The sequence below is a fragment of the Capra hircus genome, chromosome 25 (assembly GCF_001704415.2).
Source record: "Capra hircus breed San Clemente chromosome 25, ASM170441v1, whole genome shotgun sequence".
Lineage (NCBI taxonomy): Eukaryota > Metazoa > Chordata > Mammalia > Artiodactyla > Bovidae > Capra > Capra hircus.
In genome coordinates, this window is record NC_030832.1 from 42,389,151 (window position 1) to 42,406,689 (window position 17,539).

Consider the following 17,539-nt stretch of genomic DNA (forward strand, 5'->3'; position numbering starts at 1 on the left):
ACGCAATCCAGGCCAAAGGCATCTTCATAACCAGAGTGTGGGAACGGCCTTCCCAGAAAGCTGCGGAATCTGCCCCTAACGCAGAGACAGCTCCAGGGACCGTCTGTCCTGCCCCCGGGGCCAGGGGCTCCCTGGGCCGCAGCGTGGGCAGCTCATGTTCTGACCGCATTTTTCCCACACGAGGGGGTGAAGTGCAGGCTTCCAGCCCGAGATGAGACAATGACGGGGTCTAGGGAGACGCTGCATAACTGAGCTGACCCCCCAACACCCTGCACGCCTGGGACCCTGGGACAGCACAACCCCTCCCCCCAACCACCACTCACTGGGCGGGAACACCACCCGCCCCCTCCCTTGCAGGAGAGTCCCAGGGTAAGGGGCGTGTCCAGGGCACCCGGTCACTCATTCGCAGGGCAAGAAGAGAAACACAGGGCTTCGATCATTTATTGGGCACCTCTGTATGCAACAGGGGAAAAGAGCATGGTTCCGCCATGAAGGAGGTTACTGTCAGAGCTCGAAAAGGACAGACACTGAGCGGGCTCAGCAAGATGGCGGGTGAGCACCACTAAAGAGCCATGCACAGGGGCTGTGCCAGCAACAGCCGGCCCTTGGACCGTCCTCAGCAAGGAGTCTAGGAGAGCTTCCTGGAGGAGGTGCCTTCTGAGTCCACCCAGATGTGCAGAGCTGAACCAGGGGGCGTGGGCAGACCTGAGCCCACCCCTCACCACCCTCCTCCTCCGTGACCCCCTCCTCCCCCGCATGTGGCAAAGCACAGCGTGTGCGTCTCGCAACGTGGCAGCCCCTGGACGCTGACTTCGCCGTCTCTTCAGAGTCAGCCTCTGGTTTCATCGTCTGCTGCTCCTTCTCTGACTTCTGCTGGATTAGCTTCTGCGTTTATCCTTGTTGTTTTCCCGCGTCTCTATCTTGCTGTCTTTCTCTCCTCCTGGCTTCGCAGGTGCCAGCTGGCAGCGGGTTGAAAAGGGCCCCTCAAAAACTCATGTCTATCAAGAACTTCAGAGTGTGGCTTAATTTGGAAAGAACTCTTCGCAGAAACAATCAAGTTAAGATGAGGTCATCCTGCATCGGAGCGGCCCTAACCCAGCGGCGCACGTCCTTTCAGGAGGAAGTCTGGACACAGACACACAGGGACAAACACGGGACCGTCTGGTGATGGGTCTGCCAGTCGAGGGCAGCCCCCGGAAATAGGGGGGGCCCAGGGCAGAGCCCCGATCAGAGCCCCAAAAAGCAGGGGAGACCCAGGATGGACCCCCATCAGAGCCCCCAGAAGTAACTGCCTTTCCCAAGGCCTTGATTTGGGGCTTCTGGGTTCCACAACTGAATAACAAATACCTGCTGTAAGCGGCCCCATTTCTTGTCAGTTTGCTCTGGCACCCGAGGAAACTAACACGCAGCTCATTAGTGTCTCATCTTGTTTCTTCCTCTTGCCTCTAAGGAGGCTGCACATTTCCCTCTGAGTACCAGCCTTGCTGCTCCACACGCTTTGATAAGCAATGCTGTTACTGTCGCTCAGCCTAAATATTTTGTAACATTTTTACCACGACAGTCTTCTGCTGATGAACAGACAAAAGCTCATTACTGATTTCCAAACATACGCAGGGGCTTCGGGCTCCTTTTTTCTGGCTTTTTATTAATAATTTGTAACTTGACTGGATTACAGTAAAAATTTTGGTTTCTGAGTGAGAAAAAGACAAAGTCATCCTGGGGGGTCCCTAGAGATAACAAGTCACACTGGGTACTTCACTCTCGAATTCTGAAGCTCTGAGCTCACGTACCTCCTTCTAGGGTCTCTGATGTAACCCGATCGTGATCTCGAGATGAAGCCCAGAAAAGGAACCGAGCTCAGTGACTACGCGGGGCAGGCCCCGTGCCCCCGCGTCGCGGCCCTCCGTCGCACACACCCACACGGAACCACTGCTTCCCAGGGGGCTTCCCGGGGGCTCACCAGCACGTCCTCAGCACCTGGGACAGTGCCCGGCGCGTAGAGCTGTTCGATAAAAACTGGCGGAATGAATGAGTGAAACCTTTTGGGAGAAGTGGCTTTACTATCACTGGGTGCGTCTGAGCTTCATATTCTGTTTCTTAAAACACATCCTAAGGAAACAGTGAGAGGCGTCACCAAGGAATCTGCCAGAAGATCCTTGCAGGGCTGAAAGATGTTCCACTTCAACCAACGAGAGATGGCGCCAATCAAGTCAGAAGCATCTGCACGATACAACACACCGCATCGCTGAACCACACGTTTGACAAACTTAGCAACTGTGTGAAGTCTGCTTTCAAACGCCGAAAAGCAGGACCCAGAATTATGCACAGTCACGGAATTCCACAGCGGTGCAGCGCTTAGGACTCCGTGCTTTCACACCAGAGCCTGGGTTCTGCCCCTGGTCAGGGGACTAAGATCCGGCAAGTCACATGGCGAAGCCAAAGGAAAAAAATTGTATCTGATCAAGAGAATGAAAAGACAGCACATGGACTAGGAGAAAACATCTGCAAAACAGATAGAGCGAAGGCAGGATTTGTACGCAAAACGTACAAAGAGCTCTGTGCGTGCGTGCTAAGTCGCTTCTGTCGTGTCCGACTCTTTGCGACCCCATGGAGTGCAGCCCACCAGGCTCCTCTGTCCATGGGATTGTCTGGAGTGGGTTGGCATTTCCTCCCCCAGGGGATCTTCCCGACCCAGGGATCAGAGCAGAATCTCTCACGCCTCTGGCACTGGCCGGCTAGCTCTTTACCACTGGCGCCACCTAGGGGGCTCTTAAAACTCAGCAGAAACAAAACGAACCGGAATGGAAACCAGGCCAAAGATCTGAGCAGAGCCCTCGCAGGGGAGGTCTGCACACGGCACCGAGCGTAGGGAAGCTGCTTCTCCTCACGTTTCTTCTCAAACACAAGAGCCACCGCTGCAGGCCTGCGGGGATGACCGGAGTCCAGGACGCTGCCCACCACCTGCTGGCAAGGAGACAGCGACAGGAACCCTCCCCCACGGCCGCAAAATGCCTGGATGCAAAACGGGGCAGCCGCTCTGGAAGACACTCCGGTGTCTGTCTCCACGCAACACAGCAACTGCACTCCTGGTGTCTATCAAGCGAGATGAACCTGCATCATAAAATCCCCCACACAGATGTTTATAGCAGCTTTCGTCGCAGTTGCTAAAACTTGGAAACAGCCAGTCATTCAGCCGGCGATGAATAAACGGGGTCCATCCCAACAACAGGATATTATTAGATAATAAAGAGAAATGGGTGATTAAGTCATGAGAAGACGCAGAGGACATTTCGGTGCGAATCACTAAGGGAAGGGAGCCGGTCTGAAAAGACTGTGCGCTGTGACCTTCGTGACCTTCTGGAGACTGTGCAGGCCGGGGCAGGACCGGGCCGCCAGGGCTGGGGGAAGGCCTGGTGGAAGGTGGAGCGCAGGGGTCTCTAGGGCCGTGGCGAGTCTGCATGGCGCTGTGACGACGGAGACACTCCACGGGTTTGCCTAAGCCCACAGAACGTGCACCATGAGGGAACCTTCAGGGGAGCCGAGGGCTCTGCCGGTAGCGATGGAGACCACCACTGCTGGCCACCCCCTTGACGCTGGTGCTCCGAGGCCCACCTCAGCCCGGGCACAGGCCACCCAGACACACCCGCACCCCAGCCTCAGCCTCCCCCAAAGCCCGCTGCCTCCACCGCCTTCCTCCAGATCTTGGGGCCAGCTGTCTGGTGCTAGCAGGGCCCAGGACCCTTCCACGCCCACCAGAAGCCTGGGGACCCGGCCCAGCCCTCTCCTCCACCTCTAAATGGTCTCCACACCCTCTTTATTCCATCTTCTCAGCCCCACCCCCCCGAGCCCCTCCACGCAGCTAAGCAGACGTCTCAGCAGAGCAGAGGAGAAATCATTAGGGCCAAAGATACTGTTAGGGACCAAACGACGGGCTCTAGGACCTGAGTCATGTTCACCAGAAAGAGACAGGACATGCGCTCATCCTGCCTGGCCAGTCATGTAACGCCAGCTACTCCTGTAACAGAGACAAAGAGCTGCCCGTATATAAGCCGCCACACTCCTTTGTTCGGGGCTCTTGTCGGATTCTGCTGTGCCGGATGAGACTTGGGCCCTAGCGCGCTAGAGATAAACTCCCTTCTTGCCTTTGCATTACCGTGGTGGACTTGCTCGCTCTCTCGGTCGGTTCGGAGATACGGGCTCGGAGCATAACAGATACAAGGGCCCTACTTTCTTTTTCTTTTTAATTTCAGAGACTTTGTGTGTTTTTTAAGCTGTCACAGTTCAGTTCAGCCGCTCAGTCGTCCGACTCTTTGCGACCCCATGAATTGCAGCACGCCCGGCCTCCCTATCCATCACCAGCTCATCACAGGTTCACATCGAACATCGCAGGGAGGCGCAAAGACTCCCAGCATGCCTCGGGCCCCTGCAGGCACAGCCTCCCCTTGACTCTGCAGAACGGAGAGCGTGCTTCCCCCCCAATGCCCTGGCCGCCCCCAACCAGATGCGGCCCACCGTCGGCCCCCAGGCTGCACATGGACGTGCCCCCCACCCTGGCTTCCCCGGCGGCCCCCTGCAAGGGAGGGCCCAGAGCATGGATGTGCCAGGGGGTGGACGGCCCCTCCAAGAGGAGGTCGACGCTGGGCCAGCGGATGCGCACGTCTGTCTGGCACAGGCAGTGCTGGCCACCAGCCAACATAGGGTGACCCTCCCCAGAGAGTCCAGACACCTCAGATGCCCAGCGCAGACCACGGCCCTCGTCTCAGGAACGGCCTTCTGCGCCCGGACAGGATTCGCTTCCATAGAAGCCACCGCCGGCTCTCCCGAAGCAGTGCTGGCCCCTCACGAGGGAAACCCAGTGTGACTGCTCGTCTCATCAAAGGCACAGAGTGAGCCTGGGTCAGCGGGCATTTGACCAGCGGGCCAGAGGGAAGCCACCACCGCCCCAGGATCAGGAGCGGCTGGACAGGCGTCCAGGGCCTCAAGGCAGCGCGGAGCAGCGTCAGCGAGGGCTCGGCCCAGAGGCCGCCCCAGCCCTCCGGGAGCAGACGGGCGGCCCCAAGCCCTCTCTGATCAGCCTGCTACAAACCTGCTCGTTTCTCTGAAATCATTTCCTCGGCACAAAGGTGCTTTCCAGAGGAAGAACAGCAACAACTGAAACCCATCAGACAGGAAACGCTGGAAAAGAGTAGCACAAGGGCGCGCCCACAGGAGCCGCCCCAACGCCGCGAGCGCGGACTCGGGAGCCGCCGGCCGCCGCCCGGGTGTTCGCGGAGAAGGGCCAGAACGGTGGGCTGCACGTCGCGTGCGTTTTACCACAGTAAGAAACGCTGCTGGGGAGAGAAACACCAGGGGCTTCCGCGGCCGGAGGTGAGGGAGCCTCCTGCCGGCGCGGGGGCCGTGGGCTCGACCCCGGCCCGGAAAGAGTCTGCGCGCCGCGGGGCGACGCCGCCCGCGCGCCAGCCGCTGGGGCCCCGGACCCTGCGCACCGCGCTAGAGGGCAGCCTGCCCGCCGCCCCCGCGGGGAGCCCGCGCACAGAACAGGCTCGGCACAGCCGGAGATAAGCAAACGATAGGTTTGGGGGAAAAGAAAAACCAAACGAAAAGTGCACACGTACACAATGACCCGCATCTGTAAGCACGTGCGTCCTGCAAGCAAGGAAAGTCCTGGGGAAGCGTCGGGTGGGCGCACTGGTGCGGCTCCACAACCTCTCCTGCTGCATTTAAACCCACCGAATCCCGGAGCGGCTCCGAGGCCGTGCTTTGCCTTGGGATACAGACTATTCTCGGAGAAGGCAATGGCACCGTACTCCAGTGCTCGTGCCTGGAAAATCCCAGGGACGGGGGAGCCTGGTGGGCTGCAGTCCATGGGGTCGCTAGGAGTCAGACACGACTGAGCGACTTCACTTTCACTTTTCACTTTCATGCATTGGAGAAGGAAATGGCAACCCACTCCAGTGTTCTTGCCTGGAAAATCCCAGGGACGCGGGAGCCTGGTGGGCTGCCGTCTATCGGGTCGCACAGAGTTGGGCACGACTGAAGCGACTTAGCAGCAGCAGCAGCATGGGCTATTCTGCCTCAAGATTCCACCTGAGAACAAGTCCGCCTCCTCACAAGCTGCCTCACTGAGGCCTGGACGCAGGGCACTGCACCTTGGCCAGGGCAGCACCCCAGCAGCTAGGCCATCCCTGCCCGCCTGTGTGGACAGCTGCCGCCTCCGCGCTTATCAAGGCCATGGACATATGCTTCCTCCTCACCACACAAGGGGAGAAACGTGTTCCTCCCCAGGCTTCCTTCCTCCTGCAGAGAGGGGCCCGAGACCAGGCCCCAAAGCAAGAGCCTCTCCTGCCCCTGGTCACCCTGGTCCGCAGGTGCAGCAGGGAGTGAGATGCTCATGGGTTTGAGAACACCTAGGGCGCTTCGCGTTTGGGGATCTCCGGTCCATGTGAGCATCCAATGCAAATCTCAGGGACTCTCCCCAGGAAAACATACCCGCTTATAAAAGCTCGCAGGCGATTTTGGAGACTCCACCCAGTCAGCCTGAAGCCTGGAACCCTGGCCTTCAGGTCACCCACCTTCTCCAAAGCTCAGTCCTCACCTGTCAAAGGCAGGTAGGAAACTGCCCCTCCACGCGAGAACCATCAATTAATCCTCCTAAACTTCTGTGCCCGCCCCAGCCTCTCCCCCGCAGGCTCCAAACCCACAATCTCTTTGATGACTCAGACCCTCCAAGGCACTTCTCTTGTCTTTCTGTCCAACCCTGCCTCTCCCCACCACCCCCTTCTTGGCGAGAGGCACCCCTTCACTCGGGACTCGGGCCAGTCCTAGGAGTCACGGGCCAGGCCTCACTCCTCACCCTACCTCCATCCCCCAGCAGGACCCGGAAGGCCCCCCCGAGCCTCTCACTCCACGTCCACTCCCCCCAGGGGACAGAAGCAGCCCCTCTCCCGCCAGGTGTAACAACCTCAAGCGTCTCCGGCCACTGCAGATGTCCCCTGGGGGCAAAAGGGCGCCCCCCACCCCTGCCGGGACCCTCTGCTCAGGTCTCACTCTGAGGCCTCTGTCTTCCAAGCAGGCTGCCTGCGTCCGCCCTGCTGAGAGCTCACATCCCATGGGACGCGTCACCGGGCTGGGGTGGTCGTGAACAAGTCGAGTCGCACTGTCAGAGCCTGACTCTGCCCCCTCACACGTGCAGGAAGATGGGCACGGCCCCGCCCTGTCCTCTGGGCACCGGCTGGGCACCGGATCTCTCTCCTACACAGTGATCTCGGAAGGGACCAAAGGAAAACAGATGAAAGCCACAGGACCGTGCTCAGCCATCAGCTGAAAACAGCTTTTCACAGTAAATCAGCCAGAGCCGTGCAGAAGGGCATGGCAGCCCACTCCAGTGTTCCTGCGTGGAGAATCCCTGGGACAGAGAGGCCTGGCAGGCTAGAGTCTATGGCGTCAAAAAGAGTCGGACACAGCTGAGCAACTTCGCTCGCATGCATGCTCACGCAGGCAAGCACAGCTAAGGCTGCCTAGGGTGGGTGGCCACAACCACACCATCTGCTGGTGGGTCTTGAACTGATGCTCCCTTTGGAGAGACCCTGACCGCCCACACCAGCAACATCTCTGTAACCCAGGAAGTCCACCTGGAATTTCAGTCATTCCACCTCTAAACGACGCTACATGCAGAAAGAAAAAAAAATATATGCATGGATATGTTCGTATGGCATTACTTTCCAAAAAAAAAAAAAAAAGCTGGAAACGGCTGTCCAATCATGAGGAAGATGTTGAGAAGACTTTGGTGAATCTTCTCCACACGACACAGTCATTTACAGCGAGGACTGCGAGGGACGTGTGAGAAACGCAGGACATAAAGCTGCACGCGCGACTTGACTCCAGCCGTGTTCCAAAACCGTAATGAGCAGGGGCAGGGACAGGTGGGAAGGGCTCCAGGTGATTCCTACTCCTTCTTTCCACCTCTGAACTTTCCAAATTTTCTTTAAAAGGCACGTATTACTTTAAATTGTGCTTCAGCGGGTTGTTTCCAAGGGAAGAAATAAATCCATTCCTCTGGGTTAAGGCTCTGTGTCCACAGGGGCCTCCGTCAGAAGTTAAGTATCGCGGGGCTTGGGGACACAGAGGTGCTTAAAACAGAGCTGGGCCCCAACTGGGGTCCCGTTCAGTCCCCAAGAGGGGCAAGCAGTGTCAGACAGGTCCTGACATGAGGACCTCGAGGAGGAGCCCGGGGTTACCCAGAGGGAGTGAGTGCCGGGGGCAGGGGGGATGAGGGGGAAGAGACGGGATGAGCGGGAAGGTGGGGGGGGGGATGAGGGGGAAGAGACAGGGATGAGCAGGAAGGTGGGGGGGATGAGGGGGAAGAGACGCGATGGGGGGATGAGGGGGAAGAGACAGGGATGAGCAGGAAGGTGGGGGATGAGGGGGAAGAGACGGGATGAGCGGGGGGATGAGGGGGAAGAGACAGGGATGGGGTATGAGTGGGAAGGTGGGGGCGATGAGGGGAAAGAGACGGGATGAGCAGGAAGGTGGGGGGATGAGGGGGTGAGGAAGCTGCTCGGGGGTCCTCTGGGGGTTCCTGCCCATCTCCTGCTCCCGGCCCCCGCCCACACCAGGAACCAGGAGGGGAGAGGGGGGTCATCCAGGCATGAGGGAGCGGGGTGTGCAGCCGCGGGTCTGAGGGGCTGCACCTGCCTGGTCTCAGAACTGCAGACCCTCCTAAGGAGGACCTCACCGCTCCACCACGCTCCCTGTTGGCCGTTCGTTCGCTTTCACCCTGAGCGCAGAGCGCATCTCTGATGGTCCCTGAGTTGAGAACTCCTGGTGACCCCACAAACGACAGTCACAGCCACCACTTCCCAAACGACCCCAAGCCTTCGGGGTGGGGGTGGGGGGCGCTGAGAGCCTGAGCCGCAGAAGAAGACGGGGTCCTGTGGGGGCGTGAAGCCGCCCGGCCTGCTAGGAGCTGCAGAGGGCGGCGCCCGCCCGAGCTGAGCACGCTGGGGTGGGAGGGAGGCCGGACGGGCGGCCCCCCTCCCCCGCCACCCCCCCCACTCCCCCCTCCCCCGCCAGCCCTGCCCACGGGGACCAGGCGCGCAGCCACTGACCTTCTCCAGCCTCTCGAAGTGCTCGCGCAGGAACCGCATGGGGCGCTCGGGCTTGGCCAAGCAGAGCTGCACGATGCACTCCCTGAGCACCTGCTGGACCCCGCACCTCTGCACGTAGAGCTCGCAGGCCCTCAGGCCGTCGTCCTCGTCCAGCTGCTGCGGCCCCGGCGCGGCCATGGCGACGCGCGGCGCGTCCTGCGAGAGAGGTGAGTCCGCGGACCGCGCGCCTCCAGCAAGCGCCGGGGCCCGACCCGGCCTGGCGACGGGGCTTCAGTCCCGCCAGAGGCCCCTCGTCCTCGAGGCAAAGCTCACCTCTAGGCAGATACTCGCGGGGGCGCAGGGGGGCCCGCCAGGGCCCGGGGGGAAGCAGGGAAGCGGGGCGGCCGGCCTGTGTGCGCAGCCGGCCAGTAAGGCGTCTCTCGTGCGCCCATCCCTCCCCTCCCGGGACCTTCCCGGCTGGAGGGCCTCCCGCGAGCTCCCGGGGAGATGATGGGGGCGGGGTGGGGGGGGGCGCGGTTACACGATCCGCTGGAAAAGGGAAACAGGAAAGGAACAGTGCCCGGAGCCGGGCCTCCAGGGAAGACGAGCCCGGAGAACAATGGCAGGGCCGCGCGTCCGGCCCGCGCTCGGCCAGGTCACAATGACAGCTCGGAACCCGCCCGGAACTGCCGGCCTGCCGGCCCGCGCTGCACGCAGCTCGGCGCCCCCGGCCCCCGCGGCACATCGGCCCGGGTCGGGCTAAGAGGCGGGGGCTCCCCCAGGGCCTACGCTTCCCGGAGCCTCCGGGCAGCCGAGGGCTCGAGCGCCGACCCTCCCCAGCCCCGCGTACCTGGATGCGCGGCGCCCGAGGCCCGAGGCGGCTGCGCGGGGACGCGGGCACGGCGGGGCGAGTGGTCCCGCACTGCAGCGGCGCCGCCCTCCGCCCGCCCCCGCGCCGCGCCGTCCACCCTCCCGCCGGCCCACCCCGCAACCCCCTCTCCCCGCCGCCCAGATCTCCCGCCTGGGCAAACCGCCCCCCCACCCCCGCCTGCCCCCCTCCCCCTGCTGTCCCCGCCTCCTCACCCCCTGCCCCAGACGCGCAGGCTGACTGGCCCCACGTTTGACAAACCGACACACATCAGTGCGCTGCTGCGCCGCCAGGGGGACCGCCACGACCGCCCCCACGCGCGCGCCTCACACCTCCACCCCGCTGGAGACTTGCTCCCCGGCCCCTCTCAGCTGGGACTGAATGAGCCCCGTCCTCCAGCCACCACGGGGGCAGCTCCCACCAGCCTCTCCCCTGCAGACCCTTCCAGGCGCCTCGGGCACCTCTCAGGGGCCCCCACATCCAGGGCCTGCAGGTGGGCCGCCCTAAGAATCCCCCCTCCAAGGCCGCAGCGCAGCGCCAGCCCTCCTGCCCACAGCCCCACCTGCTGGCAAGGCCCTCATTTCTCCTGGGGCCCCAGCCCCCTTTGCCGGCCGTTTGGGTGGAAAGGAACAGCATCCCATTCATCCAGGCACTCACTGCTTCAAGGCAGGGAGCCAGGGGCCCTCAAACCAGGCCCGGCCTCCCTGTGTCCAGAACCGGGCGGCACAGACCAGCTGCTGTTGCTGTTGTTCAGAGGCTGAATCGTGTCCGACTCTTGCGACCACGTGGGCTGCAGCTGCCGGGCCCCTCTGTCCACGGGACTCTCCAGGCAAGAATATGGAGTGGGCACCACTTCCCCCTCAGGGGATCGTCCCACCGGGGGCTGGACCCACATCCCCTGCACTTGATTGCTGAGCCACTGGGGCAGCCCGGGCAACGCTCCCACTGACGGCACAGTGGCCCGTGCAGCTGATCCAAGAGACTCCACCCTGAACTGCACGGCCTACGCCCCTTCCCGAGACGGGGGGTAAGCACAGGGTCCACCAGGGAGCCACCTAGACCGCGGGTGGCCGGTGGCCTCACGTGGGGGCACCTTGGGGATGCCCCTCCTGGAGCAGGGTAAGGGGGCTGTGTGGACCAGTGTTGCCACGCACAGCTGGGTCAAGGTCCTCACCTGGCCGGGCTGGACAGTGGCAAGCCCTGGGTGACTGGGCGTCCTGAGGGCGTGAGGCGGGGATCACGTCAGGCAAACATCCCCACAGGTCCTGCTGGCCTGTGCGTCCCCTCCACCCACAGGGAGGCCGCCGTCCTGAGGGCGTGAGGCGGGGATCACGTCAGGCAAGCATCCCCACAGGTCCTGCTGGCCTGTGCGTCCCCTCCACCCACAGGGAGGCCGCCGTCCTGAGGGCGTGAGGCGGGGATCACGTCAGGCAAGCATCCCCACAGGTCCTGCTGGCCTGTGCGTCCCCTCCACCCACAGGGAGGCCGCCGTCCTGAGGGCGTGAGGCGGGGATCACGTCAGGCAAACATCCCCACAGGTCCTGCTGGCCTGTGCGTCCCCTCCACCCACAGGGCGGCCCCCCAGCGCAGCCCTCCTGCCCTCCCCAGAGAAGGGGTGCCTGTGCCCCAGCCCAGGGCCCTCACCCACCCCGGAACCCGAGTCTCTGAGTCTTACAAGGCTCCAGCTTCAAAACCTCCTTATTTTCCAACCACTCCCTCCCCTGCCCCAGACTCCTGGAGGTGCCAAGTCCAGTTCACCCACCAGGATTCAACAGGGACATTGCTTCTGCAAGGAACCCTCCCTGCCTGGGGCCCTCACACCTGCAGGCCAGCTTGGGCCCTTGGGGTTCCACCGGGGTCTCCCTGAAGCCCTGGCTCTGTGCGAAGCGTGCGGGAGCCCAATTGCTGAACCTGCCCCCTTCTCTGCCCCCTGCTGTGCCGAGCGCCCTGGGGAGCACGGACACTGCATTAGACCCTGAGGGGCGAGGAGACGGACGTGGGTACCTGCCCAGGCGAGGGGGGTCTCAGAACCGTCCCCCCACCCGGGGGTGCTGAGCTGGGCTCGGGAGGCAGACTCCTAGGTGAGTCCTGCTTCCCAGCCAGCAACAGCGTGGGAGCTTCGGGGGGCTTCACCTGGAAGAGTCTCCCACCTGTGGGCATGGAGGTGGGCGTGGCTCCCAGCACCTGCTGACGGGGAACCAAAGGGACCCAGTGACCGCAAGGCTACCAGTACAGCTTGTCCAGCCACGTCCCTCCTGGCGGGGCGGGGGGAGGGCAAGGTAAGCGCCCCGCACAGAGCAGAGCTGTCAGGGCCTGTGTGGGTGCAGAAGAGGGGCCCAAGCAGGGGCCGGAGGGCAGGGACCTGGCCTAGAGCTCGGGGCAGGGCTCCGAGGGGCAGCAGGCCACCCAAGGCGCGGGGCCCCCAGCAGAGGACCGGCCCAGGCCTCCAGGGCTGCCTTCAGGGGACACACCCGAGCCCTGCCGGACTCCTGAGCCCCTGACGCGAGATGGTCAGACGTGTGAGGCCCCGCGCCAGTGGTGACTCACAACAGCTGCAGAAGACAGAGGCAGTGACGCCCGCGGGCAGCAGGGGTCGCCGGTCCCCAGAGCCCCAGGCCCCGCCCCATCGTCCCCTCATCTTCGCCAGCTGGGGTCCTTCCCCTTCATCCCCACCATCCACAGGCTTCCGGCCCTCAGCTTTGTGAGGAGGGGCTCCTGTGGATGCCGGGACCCCGAGCGTCCCATGAGAACTGGCCGGAGGAGCTAATAAACAGTCCGACCAAGCGCACCGGCTCGTGGCGGTCTGTTGTGCTGGTGAGATGACAGTTCACGACGTTCGTCACCAGGACAGGGAACGGGCGCTCCTGGAGCAGACCTGAAGTCACTCCTTCCCACCCTGGCCGGGCCTCTAAGCTCCATTCGGAGGAGGAGGCTCCTTCCCACCCTGGCCGGGCCTCTAAGCTCCATTCGGAGGAGGAGGCTCCTTCCTACCCTGGCCGGGCCTCTAAACTCCATTCGGAGGAGGTGGCTCCTGCTTATACATTTGGGACAGTTCCATCACATTTCGGCTCAAACGCAGAGAATTTCAAAGTTCTACCGTTATGTCAACATATGCAGCCAGTGTCAACTCAGCCTCTTCGTGGCCAGTGCCATGAAACGGTCAAAACTGCAGCCTCATCTAAAGTGTTTCCCCTCGTCCGGCTGGGCCGAGGCCGGGACCCGGCTTTCTTCCTCTTCCTCGAGCGGCCACCCCCCACAAACTTGCCAACTGGGCTTCGCCACCTATCGCATCGGGACAGCCTGTGGCAGCTAGGATGCCCCGCTCCCAGCCACCACGCCAGCTTCAGTGCCTCAGGGAAGCAGGACGCAGACTCACGGCCCCGCGAGAGGGCTCCTCTCACCAGGCGGAGCGTGGCTGCGGCTGGCCCACACCGGCCGGGGTCAGCGTCGTACCACGGCCGATACTCACGCACACGCCTTGGGTGGCGTGTACCCAGCACATCCCAGGCTCACCTTCTGGCCGCTGTGAACAAGGGGGGCAGACCCGAGAGCCCTCCCCTCCCCTCCTTCCCCGCCTTTCCCTTCTCGCACCCGCGTGTGGACTGGCAGGGCACTTGCGAATCCTGCTCCATTTTTTCAGGAACCACAGGGCTCCTCAGTGGCGGCACTACCTAACCTTCCCACCCGTGAGACTCGGGGCCCTAACCCTCCACGTCCTTCCAAACGTCTCCTCACCTGATCCGAGCATTTGCTGCTTCTGCCGCCCACGTGCCTCTCGTTGAAGATGCAGCTTCCTGTTCCCGTTTCGCATTTGCTCCTTTCCAGGCGCGGTCCCTCTCCTACTGCTCCTGTTCATCCCGTCTGCAGGGATGTCAGGGGACAGGGGGCAGGGGGCAGGGGACAGGGGGCAGGGGGCAGGGGGCAGGAGGCTGGACCCCCGAGTGCTCACAGAGCCGCCACCTCAATCAGGACACTCGGGAGGCTCCCCCGCTATGCCCGTGCAATCACGCCCGGCCCAGCCCCCAGCCCCGGAGACCGCTCCCGGGTCCTCCACTCCCGTGTCACCTCGGGACTGCTTACAGGGACTCGCGCAGTCGGCGTCTCGTCAGGATTGCCCTTTACTCGGCACACCGCCTGGAGGTGCACCCGAGTCTCTGCCTGTGTCAACAGTTCTTCCCCTTCGTTTCTGGGAACTGAGTTATCGTCCCCGTTTGGAGTCTGTCTTTCTGTCACTGATTTTTATGCTCCGACTTCACTTCCATTTGTCGAGGTCTGTTTTATGGCCCAGGATACATATGGTCTCTCCTGGCACGTCCCCGGGCAGCTGTGAACAGCATGCACTCCTCGCCTGTTGAGTGGAGGGTTCCATGAATGTCCACTGATCCCTCCAATCGACACTGGTCTGTGTCCTTTCCGAATGTCCAGCAGTTCCAGCAGCTGTGAAGAGTGGGAGCTGAGGTCCTCACCTGAAACTGGGGGGTTTGTCCCTCTCATTTCAGCTCCACCAGTGTTTGCTTTGTGTATCTTAAAGATCTGTTTGGGTCATAAACATTTGTGACTGCTATGTATCTGCCTGGTGGACTAATCCTTTCATTGTTACACAATCGACCTGTTTTCCCCTGGAAATTCCCCTTGCTCTGACATCTGCCTTGGCTGAGAGTCATCATTCTAGTTTTTCAAAGAGAATGTTTACATGATAGATCTTTCTCCATCCTTTTTCTTTCAGCCTCCCCGTTACCACGTTTGAAGTGAGTTTCAGCATATGACAGAAAACGTGGAGTTGGGTCATGGGTTTTTATCCCTCCTGCGAATCTGTCTTCTCACTGGTGTGTACATGCCGTTCACATCTGCAGTAACTACAGATAATTAGTGCTCAAGTGGCCTTGTCCTGTCCTGCGCCACAGCGCGGGGCACCTGGATATCTGCCAGAATTCCCCCGGACGGCGCGCTGAGTGCATCGCTGTCAACGTCTGTGAGCAACGCTCTGCACACCCCCGTGGACGCACGCAGTCACCAGTCCATGGCACCGACGTTCCGCCCCGTCGCGTGGCGCAGAGTCCTCCCTCCACCCCTCTCGCTTCTCTCACGCGCACAGAGTCCCCTGCTTTGCTGCAACCGTCAGACGTTGAAGAACGTGCCACTTCCTTCTGGCCGCTATGCTTTCCGACAAGAAGCCTCTCACTCACACTCGTGTCCCTCTCGAGGCGACACCACATCTCTCTCGGTTTTCACTTTTTTTTTCTGTGACTCGTTTTCAGAGATTTAATCACGATGTGTCTTAGTGTGGATTTTTAGAGGGCTTAGCTCTTCCCTGGTGGCTCAAATGGTAAAGAACCCACCTGCAATGCAGGAGGCTCGGGTTCAATCCCTGGGTCGAGGAAGATCCCCTGGAGAAGGGAGGAGCTACCCACACCAGTATTCCTGCCTGGAGAATCCCGTGGACAGAGGCGCCTGGGGGCCACATCCAGAGTCGGGGGCGGCGGAGTGGCTGACGCTACACCCGGGCCTACTCGGGGCTTGTTAGTCCGCTGTGCCTGCGGGCTTGTCTTTCACCAGGCTCAGACGTTGTCAGCCATTACTCCTTGCAACACTTTGCAGCCCACACGCTCCCTCCTCTTGCTCCGGGTCTCTGGTGATCAAATGACTGTCCTGCAGATCTGAGGCTCTGTGTCTCTTCAGTCTGTTCTCTCTCTGTTGCTTAGACTGAGCAGGTTCTACTGCCTTATCTGTGAATTTCCCGAGTCTTTCCACCAGCTCCATGTTGCTATCACACCCATCCAGCAGCGGACAGTGGTCACCGTGTCCAGGGACGGGCGTGATGCTATCGTGGCTACTGTGTTTTCCAGTTCCACACTTTTCATTTGGCGTTGGGGGGGTCACACTGGGAACATCAGTTTACTGGTGACCCTGCAGGCTGTCATCTGGGGCCCGCACTGCAGAGGCTCCCGCCAGTTCAAGGCCCCACAGGCCCCGGGCCACCGAGAGCAGACGCCGAGGCAGCAGCCCGTCCTCTGGCACTGGCTGGGCTGCTCCTCCACAGCCTGCCAGCAGACCTGGGTTACAGCCCCCTCTAGCGCCTGTTCCGGGAACCTGGAAGCAGAAGAGAAACCCCTGGGTCACCCCACAGCCGCCCCTCTAGTGTGGGGGCCCCGGTCAGTCTGCCCCCTTCCTTCCAGCGCAGACCCTTTCCCCGTTGTCTGCTGAACTAGCTGCAGGGTGTTCAGCTGTACCTGGGCGGGGGAGTAGCTGGGGAAGTGGGTCTGCCCCTCTCCTGGAGCGGGGAGCCCAGCACCCTCACTTCAATGCTGACGTTCTCATCTTAACGACAGCCAAGGCCTTCCCAGCAGCCTCACACGGCGTCTGCCGGGCTCCCTTCCAACCCATTCTCCGGCAGCCGGAGCGGTCTCCTACAGACACAAACCTCCCAGTGAAACCCTGGGAGGTTTCAAACCCTCCGTGCGTCCCCGACTGGGACCCAGAGGACCCTGCTTGCGCTGGAGGCCCCGGCTCCCTGGCAGGGTGGAACGGTGTCAGGCCCCCTCCCCATATCTGCTCCTGTGGCTGTGGAAACAGTACTGTGAACCTGGCAGCTTGGGCGAGAGAAACTTACCTCAACGTTCTGGAAGCCAGAAGCCCGAGATCCCAGTGTCGGAGCCTGGCTCCCGAGGGCTGTGAGGAGGTCTGTCCCAGGCCCTCTCCTGGGCCTGCAGACGGCCGCCCTGCCTTCACGCGCTTCTCCGTGTGTGCCCGGCTGTCTCGTTTCCCCTCTTCATAAGGACACCGTCAAGCGGATCAGGGCCCACCCTAAAGGCACGGTCCTAACTTGATGAGTCGCTAAGTAACATCCCCTTGTGAGGTCCAGGGCGGGTAGGGAGGGTCAGGACTCCACTACATGAACTTTGGGGGGCACGACACAGCCGAGCGGCCACACTCCCATCACAGGCCTCTGTGCCTCTGGTCCCCTCCCTCTGCTTCCCCGCCCCTGTCACCCAGCTAACTATCGTGTGCTGTGTGCTCAGGCGTGTCCAGCTCTTTCTCCCCGTGGACTGTAGTCCACCAGCCTCCTCTGTCCATGGGATTTTCCAGGCAAGAATACTGGAGTGGGTTGCCATGCCCTTCTCCAGGGGATCTTCCTGACCCAGGGATCGAACGCAGGTCTCCTGCACGGCAGGCAGATTGTTTACCATTTGAGCCACCAGGGAAGTTAACTTTTACGAGAGTTAACTATTACTCACTCTGCACAATACCACCACGGCCGCCACACCAGGAAGCCTTCCCGGTCTACACCAAGTTCCTTGCCGTTCATCCCTCACGCTGATTAACCTGCCACCCAGTAGACCGAGGCCCGAGCCGGCAAGACCAGGCTGGCCCGACCCGGGCCTGCAGGAGGCGTGAGGGCCACAGAAGCCACTCGAGGACCACCACGCCTCACCGGACACAGGCTCGCAGCAGCCCGCACACCGGGACCCCTGCCCTGGCCGGCGTCCCTCCAGTTCCCCAAGGCCCCGCCCCCGGCCGTGTCCTGTCCGCGCCCGAGCCGCCAATAAAGTTGCGCTCGGAGCTGACCGGAAAACGTGCCGTAATC

General features: G+C 61.7%; 1 protein-coding gene across 14 annotated transcripts; it reads right to left on the minus strand.

Annotated features, from left to right (window-relative positions):
* Positions 428-17,497, minus strand: LOC102173992 (translation initiation factor IF-2). Of its 14 annotated transcripts, XR_001917206.1 has the most exons (8): positions 17,190-17,497; positions 16,565-16,758; positions 13,690-16,044; positions 12,088-12,141; positions 10,612-11,901; positions 9,108-9,302; positions 7,048-8,965; positions 428-3,111 (listed from the first exon to the last, which is right to left on the minus strand). XR_001917206.1 is itself a non-coding variant. In XM_018039931.1 (4 exons), exons 1-2 carry the CDS (start codon positions 9,829-9,831, stop codon positions 8,731-8,733), a joined length of 924 nt encoding a protein of 307 aa, XP_017895420.1. In that variant the 5' UTR covers positions 9,832-9,928; the 3' UTR covers positions 428-2,220; positions 2,798-3,111; positions 7,048-8,730. The 14 variants fall into 14 exon arrangements, 5 of the variants coding, with proteins under 5 accessions (XP_017895420.1, XP_017895419.1, XP_017895418.1 ...); XR_001917205.1 differs by having other exon boundaries at positions 10,612-12,141; XR_001917202.1 differs by having other exon boundaries at positions 10,612-12,209.